The sequence below is a fragment of the Mya arenaria genome, chromosome 1 (genome assembly GCF_026914265.1).
Source record: "Mya arenaria isolate MELC-2E11 chromosome 1, ASM2691426v1".
NCBI classification, from domain to species: Eukaryota; Metazoa; Mollusca; class Bivalvia; order Myida; family Myidae; genus Mya; species Mya arenaria.
This window is the reverse complement of record NC_069122.1, coordinates 9,380,234-9,389,072: the sequence shown is the minus strand read 5'-3', so window position 1 is coordinate 9,389,072 and position 8,839 is coordinate 9,380,234. Positions and strand designations below refer to the sequence as shown.

General features: G+C 34.3%; 1 protein-coding gene across 1 annotated transcript; it reads left to right on the top strand.

The window, feature by feature from the left end:
* The first annotated feature begins 5,069 nt into the window (after positions 1-5,069).
* Positions 5,070-8,181, top strand: LOC128240677 (multimerin-1-like). Its single transcript, XM_052957380.1, has 3 exons — positions 5,070-5,282; positions 5,550-5,638; positions 6,915-8,181. The coding sequence occupies exons 1-3, from the start codon at positions 5,081-5,083 to the stop codon at positions 7,239-7,241; spliced, it is 618 nt and encodes a 205-aa protein (XP_052813340.1). The 5' UTR covers positions 5,070-5,080; the 3' UTR covers positions 7,242-8,181.
* The last annotated feature ends 658 nt before the right edge of the window (positions 8,182-8,839 follow it).

Genomic DNA, 8,839 nt, shown 5'->3' with positions numbered 1-8,839 from the left:
GATGTTACTTTCTTATATTGATGTTACATTCTTTTATTGATGTGGCAGTCTTATATTGATGTAACAATCTTATATTGATGTGACCATGTTATATTGATGTGATAATCTTTTAATGATGTGACAATCTTACATTGATGTTACAAAGTTATATTGTTCTCACATTCTTATATGATGTTACATTATTATATCGATGTGACAATCTTAAATTGATGTGAAAATCTTATATAGATGTGACAATCTTATCTTGATGTGATATTTTTTTCAATTTAAGAGACATTTAAATGCTGATGTGACATTCTAAAGTTCATGTAACATTGTTTGGACGATTGGATTTATGTAACAGTTAAATGGCATAAAGTTACCTTTTAATGATAAAGAATGGGCGGAGTAAGCGTAGCAAAACTAGCCCTTCTTTATCATTAAAATATTACTTTAGGTTATCTTACTGCCTAAGAATACTTCCTCATTTGCTAACACATTGTACACACAAAATCTGACACAGGGATTTTGTAGCAGATGAGTGGCAGGAGGCAGACCTTTAAACACCCGCGAAAGTTGAAATTCTTAATTATTAAGGGCCGGCAGCGATGCAAAAGTCGATTGAAGGACCAAAAAATAAAATGTTTAAAAAAAACAATTTCTATTTAGTTTTGAGGTCAAATATCTAATAAAATATGATTCAAATATCTGTTTCAACATGAAAAGCTCTAATAAAGAGTTGAGCAATTTTTCACGAACTAATATTTTGTCAGATTTTCAATCAAAAAGCATTTACGTTTTCTGGGAAATGTCTTGATAATGATAACTTTCTTATTTGACAATATATCATCTCTCAAGACATAGTTGAATAGGTAGTCTGGGGCATTTTGACATGAAGACAAAGTTATAATGTCGACAGACTTTTCCAAAATAATGTGGATTCTTTTTGATAAAAATATGATGAAATCTTCTTTTGTAAAATTTCTTTAATTCCTTACTACCCTGTAATATGCCACCAAGAATATATGTTTCATTCCCCAAAAAGATCGTTCCTCAAAACTAAATAAAACATGAAATGTTAACGTTTTTTATCTTCCCCCTTCCCCACCAACTTTTGCATGGTGGTCGGCCCTTAAGCCTAGAACTAAATAATTGCCTATCTGCAATTTTATTTACTGTAAATGTAGGTTGTTTTCTAAGATATAGGAATACAATTTAATTGAAACCTATAATTACTGCATGGCCATATGACTGTTAATGTTAAATGCCTATGAACGTATTAATAAGGTGACAAAATACAGTTTGTATATATCCCCAGTGTCAGTCCTTAACCCCTACACCTAGTGGGGCAAACATTGATAGGTGAATACTGCTCACATCCGAAGGAGATACATACAAATATCCTTTTAACTTGACAAACAGCCATGTTCTCTGAATGTAAGCCATCATCGAACTTCATTGTACAGAATCTATATTTGATAAATGATATAACTCTTAAAACAGTACTCTCATCTGAAGATGTTCTTATACCCTAGCGAGACAAATTCCACGATCTGGCTCTGGTAAACCATGCTTGTGGCTAGATTCATGGTCGACGTCTCGGGCCAGATCAACGTTGGACCGAATACGATCGCCAACTGAAGTGCAGCCATCTTCTTTTCACATTGTAGATTCATGACACTGAAATAGGAAGACAGGATATATATGTAATAAAGTATGCAAAATATTTTGATATTATTTTTACAGGTTGGATTCTAAATTCTTGGAAAAATCTAGTAAACACACAGTTTGAATTGATAACAGTTTTTCTCATTTTTAAACTTAGTTATCTTACTGTGATTGAAGTTACACAGTGCCTACAAGAGACATTAATATGATGTTGATTTGTATCATATTGGAGAGGGTTTTTTCTTTTTTTTAGTGTAGGCAATAATTCTTATTTTAGAATGATATCCATTCAGCAAAACTTTTACGTGAAGATTAGTGTCAATAATATCCTAATATATATATGCATGCTTCTTTTTGCATGGTACTGACAATATGGCACGAAACAGTTACTCCACCTACTTCCCCTGTGAATGAAATAATTCATTTCGGTAAAACGCTTTTTGTGTATAGAATTCAATAATGTAAGATATTTGTCTTACTATGTACAATAAAATGTTAAAAAGGATATCACTGAAATTGTAATCACTGAACTTACTAAAGGCATCTCATCAAACTATGTGATGTCTCGACTAATAGAAAAAAGAAGAAACAAAATGGTGTAAAATTGAACAAAATATATTTCATTAAATTCCATTTACTTGAGGAGGTGTTTAAAGAGCAATCTGACCGTCCATGGTGGATTTAATGAGCTTCAACCTATCACTGGCTTCTCTGTCACTTAAGAAAACAAATATGAAGGGAAAATTTCATTCATAGCAACTGTTAGAAAAGCTTGAGTTAGGTGTGGTAAAAATAATGAGCTTAACCCATCACTAGTTTTCTCTGTCACCTGGGAAAAAGAAGGGAAAATTCCATTCATAGCAACTGTTAGAAAAACTTTTGTTAGGTGTGGTAAAAGTAACGAGCTTCAATCTGTCACTGGCTTTCAGGGAAAAAGAAGGGAAAAAATCCATTCATAGCAACTGTTAGAAAATATTTAGTTAGGTGTGGTAAAAATAACGAGCTTCATCTGTCACTGGCTTTCTCTATCACCAGGGAAAAAGAAAGAAAAATTCCATTCGTAGCAACTGTTAGAAAATCTTTAGTTTGGTGTGGTAAAAACAATAAGCTTCAATCTGTCACTGGCTTTCTCCGTCACCAGGGAAAAAGAAGGGAAAATTCCATTCATAGCAACTGTTAGAAAATCTTTAGTAAGGTGTGGTAAAAACAATGAGCTTCAATCGGTCACATGAAAATCAAACATAGGAATCGATAGAAAAAGGTGTGGTAAATATTATGAGCTTCTATCTGTCACTAGGGAAAACGAAGTGGAAAATTCTATTCATAGTAACTGTTAGAATAATTTGAGTTAGGTGTGGTAAAAAATATTATCTTCAATCTGTCAGTGGGTTTGTCTGTCACTAGGGAAAAAGACGGAGAAATTCCATTCATAGCAACTGTTAGAACAATTTCAGTATGGGTATGGCAAAAGAAACAAGATTTAATCCATCCCGGCTTTTGTAACTAGGGACAAAGAAGGGAAAATTCCATTCAAAGCAACTGTTAGAAAAATTTCAGTACTACTTATAACGGTAGCACACGATGATTCCACTTTAATTCAATTGTCATTTGGTCACGGTTAACTTTACGGTAGAGATATGATGAAATGTATGATTAAGCGTGAAGCATTGCATAATTCCTCTTAAATATGCACTCTTAACCCCGAATAAGTTTTACCACAAACAATTGTTTTAATTGACCAAAAAGGATGAATAAATGTCTAAAACAGTTGTTCATATGAAGGATACCGAACTTAATTTGAAAGAAAGGTGCAGAAAACACGGCATTTCTACCTTATGACGCGATAGAAGATCACAGTAAATATTTTAGCATTCACCAATCATTTATTATTTTTGCGTTTTCAGCTATTTAATACACGTTTACAATCTTTTTATCAGTCATTAATATTTTCCATAAATACATTATTTGGTAAGAAGTTAAAGGTTAATTACTCAAAATTTTATGTTTGTTCTACATGTGTATGTATTGATTTTGAATGAGAGTGTCACTTTAATATATGTTTATTTTGATTTCAAAGTCATCTACTTTCAATGATAAACAGGGACAAATATTCATCGCTGTTTGCTCGCTCCTAAATATTCAATAACAAAAAATCGCCCGCTTGCTCCAAATTAAAAACAATAATCATCCGATGAACACGCCATCAATGAAGTGTGGTCTTCTGTTTGCATAATTGCAATGAACAATGCAAATATAACCACAGTGTTCTATATCATGTATGCAAAAGTATGGCATACAATGTTGTAATAAACGATGTTTGTATTAAATAAAGTATGTGAAACAAGCCAGTTTTCAACATCATAAAGATAGCAAAAATGTTATTTTTTGCACTCTCTACCACATGACTATTATTTCTTGTTTAGTGTAAGTACTGAAGTATTATTATTCATTGTTTTGCATCTTTTAATATTGATTTTATAAGTTAACTTCATCCAAACTCTACAATGGCTTTTTGATTTTGGAAAAAAATATTATATATTAATTTCTTTTAGGTCGAGTGTGTTGAAAGCTGAAAGATTGTAGAATAACGCTCGAGTTCCTTTCCTGGGTAGAAAACAGTACAGGTTTCAAAACCCCAACCACTTAGGTGAGAGGCGGACACCTATACCACAAGATCACTCTCACCTTCACTCTTTGGAAAGTTTACGGGACCAGACATGAGCCTTCATGAATCTTCTACACTTACTCGTATTGTACGATTCGTTGGAACTTGCGTCTAGTTTCAAAGTAGCTTGAAAATCTGTGGATAGATATATTATATATTATTATATTTATGAATCGACTATTGTGAATGTTTTTTTAAAAAGAGTGCACATAAGGGCCGGTATTCCTTAAGAGATCGTAGTTGATATGGCATCAACACAAGATAATTATTCATAAGAACTACACATGATGGTAAAATAAATAAATTGGGTGTCTTGTTTGTCTATAAAAACTTTAGTTATATGTGAAGACAATACAATGTAACATTGTGGTCACATATAATATATCAGGTTGGGTGGAGACAATAACATGTGCATTCTTAATGCACTATAATGTTAGTACTATATGACCGTCAACCTATTTATAACAATTCCATTCGTAGCCTTATCTTCTATTCTACTTCGTACCAAGTGCATTAAGGTCTGTACAATCCTACATATACAAGTCATGTCAGACAGGACGCTTTCGTCAGTTGGACTCTAGAAGCGTGATAAAAATGTCTCCACTTTCACTGACATTTACAATAGTGTTTGCGTGAAATTTGTTGGGTATTGTTAGAGCCCAAGAGAGTAAATTTGAACCTTTGATCATGAACGAAATTCAGAAGCTTCGATTAGAGTTGGATGAGGTTAAAGCAGAAAATGGAGACCTTTGAGCTAGTCTTATTGGAATGCAATCGCGAATGGAAACCATAACAAAAACAAATCAGGCATTGAACATTCGATTAAATAAGTTAGAAAAGCTGAATGGTGACACACAAAAGTATATGGACGTATCGATAGCCGCAGGCAATAACTCGTACCCAACAGAGACGACAGTTGAGACAGAAGGACTGAAGACTAAACCAAACAGATCTGCGCTTTCACGAATAAGTATAAAAAAAATATATATATATATTTCTATATCCATTAACTTTCATAACTTTTATTTTATGTTTTTGTTGTTTTGTTGTAGCAGTGTTGTGCAGCAAAGCAGTTAAAACGATTATATAATGGATATCTTTATAAGAAAACTATACGCAAATGGCTTTAACGGGATTGCAATCGATACGATTTGATATTTGCGTCAACGTTATTTGAAATTTTCAAATGCATAGCGCATAAGCATAGTTAAGCGTGTTTGTAATTTTCCATTGATAGATCGTATTCCTGGAGAGGTCGCCTTCCATGCGTATATGAGTGCTACCAAATGCATTGGCTCCCACGAGGTGTTTATTTTCGACGTGGAGGTATTGGCTTCGATTTGGTTTGCAAGATTACATAGATTTCTTTAAATATCAATGTATTGCTTTAGCGCTTTAGCCGTGTGTCATTGTTCACGATACCAATACGGTATGCATTAAGTATTCTATGTCTTGATCCTGTACACTTAGATGTATATTTAATTAATAAGGGCCCAAAGTCACCGAGAAAGCAACATGCAGTAGGTACTCGTGGCAAATCGTTTGTTATAATAGTTGTCTAGTGACCAATCATTGTGTAGCTTAGTGAACTGATTATTGGTTGCTCGTTTGCTTGTCGTCAACAAGTCGACAATCGCAGATATAACACGACCTGCCATAATCAATTGGAAAGTTCGGGCGACGCTTTGTAATGCTATTAAGATAAATAAAGCCGTAATCACATCAACATTGCTACCGTGATGCAACCTCTTTGCGAATGATTTCATTTACGACGGACTGACGACCGCTGAGCACAAAGCAACCACTCATATCCATTTTTGCCTTTACAATCATAATGATGAGTGAAAATACTTGATATACTTAAGATATGGTTGATATGAATGCTGTAAATACGTGTGGCAAATGTATTGAGCAGACGGGTATTCTTTTTAACGGTGACATATTGCAAACTCAACGGCGAATGATCGGTGCACGCTTGAAAACGACTTTTCAGCCGATCGGTCGCCGAGGAAGCGCCGGTCAGTCACCGAGACATCACTCATCAATAAATGTAGTTCAAAAAGTTGCAAAACAGTCAACAATTATGTCAATAAGAAAGAGATCGCTGCACTTAGAAAAGTAATATGCGATCAAAATAAAACCGTTCGAAGACGAATTAATTTCTGAGCGACCAAATCGGAAGCAACTAGTCTTTTTAACATGCTCAAAATACTGGTTGCAACCGATTTGGTTTTGCGACTTTGGTGAAGTGTAACAGAGGCCTCTTAAACCTCCATGCGATGTTAATTTTAAGCGCAATTCTATTTTGACCGAGACTTAACAACCTACGACACATTTGAATGTTAGCCTGATTATAATGCAACAGCTTCTTCTTTATTTCCTCTAATTGATATTTCTGGTTGTCAATGTTCAGCAAGAGCAAGTTATCGGCATCCAAATCATTATTTTTTGTGCATTAAATGTCGATCAGAAACAGCTGAGGTTTGCCATAGTAACGCTTTGCAACGACGGAAAAATACAACAGGTCTTTCTTCATATGTATCACAAATGCTTAAGTAGGTAAGGTGTATAATAGTTTTCATATTTAATGTTGCCGTTACAGATGACGGACTTGGGAGGTGCCTACAACAACCGAGATGGAATATTTGATGTGCCTGTTGCTGGGATATATGTCTTTACATTCACAATCTACTCCGACTACTCACATGAAGTCCGTGCTGAACTGATTATTGACGGTCAAGTAAAATCTGTACTTTTGGCTGACGCAGACGAAGTTAACGATTATCATACTGGAACCGCTACAGTCGTAGTACAAGTTAACGCTGGTGATCATGTGTTTGTTCGGAGAGCCGACTCATATTCAGAATGCAATGTATTGAGCACATTTTCACGGGCCCTGACAACCTTTTCTGGATGGCTTTTATATTGAAAGATATCTGAATAAGGCAGTTTTTCCATGAACGCGTAAATATGTATGAGTTGTGTAAGTGGAACGTAAACCTAGAGTAGACACATAATAAAGGTACAGGGAATATTTCGTTCGATTTGTTGAGCGTTAAGTACGCGTGTGCGCAACGGATTGTCCTGCTTGCGATTCTCCGCGAGAAAAAATATGAAATAACTTCAATAATAAGAAAAAGTCTAAAACTGTACATACCATTACCTGAAAATAACGAAAACGAAAAATGGTACGCCTATTCTTATTGTTTGACATTGTGCTCGATAGTAAATACGCCCACCACTTCGTGTACGTGTTAATTTAACTAGTCGTCAATTGCTCCACAAACACAATTAATTGTACCATAATGATTAATATATATATTATAAGTATCTTCCATGGCCGAGAGTGTAAGAGGTTTACCGAGTTTTCGCAAAACACCCTGCGCGAGGGTTGGGGTGAACCTATCTTACACGAGCGGCTATGGAAGATGCTTTTTCCTCCACCTCAGATAAACGAAATTACGTAAAACTGTATTTTTAGCTCGAACTCCTTTGTGCGTAGTGAAAATAAATGCGTATGGATATGTGATAATTCGTGGTTGTCATGGATATGCGCGCAGTGATTCAGATTATGTTAATAGTCAAATCGGTCTTTAAATAGTTCTGAGGAGAGTGAAGAATTATTTCTTGAAATGTGCATAAAAACTTTTTTATGGAGACATTTGAAGCGAGAAATAATTAATTAGCATTCTAAATATTTCCACAAGACAAGGTTTCTATGATGATACAAACGACAGTCTTCAACAAGGGAGATAATTACAATGTGATGACCATTAAAAAGGAGTTCCATACGGGTTCTTGTTTTATCTTTGCCCGTGGGAGGATATATATTTCTAGCATGGTTAAATTTTTGGATCTACTTATCTGAGGTGGGAGAAATATATAAATATATATATATATATATATATATATATATATATATATATATATATATATATATATATATATAAAGGGAGAGAGAGAGAGAGAGAGAGAGAGAGAGAGATGTGTGTCTACGTGTCTACCATGGAAAGGCAGCCTTATGTGGTTGCTTTGCAGTTTACATTTAATTTGATTACCAAAATGATGTCTGCACAATTGATTAAGGCCTTTTATTTGAAATTAAATATTTACTCCTTTAGTGTTTTCCATATATGAACGCATATTCTGATAATTGTGTTTATAATACTTCTCATCTTAATAAAATGATGTTTGTGATTGGTCAAATGACTGTTTGTGGTAAACTGTATTTGAAACGATGATTGTGGTTGGTCAAATGACTGTTTGTGGTAAACCGTATATGAAACGATGATTGTGATTGGTCAAATGACTGTTTGTGGTAAACTGTATATGCAACGATAATTGTGATTGGTCAAATGACTGTTTGTGGTAAACTGTATATGAAACGATGTTTGTGATTGGTCAAATGACTGTTTGTGGTAAAATGTATATGATGTCAATCAAATAAATGACGTAATCGATGCTTCCGCAGTTCAAACAGCCCAATTTATATACGACGCTCAATTATTTTGGAAGCGTCATTTTTAA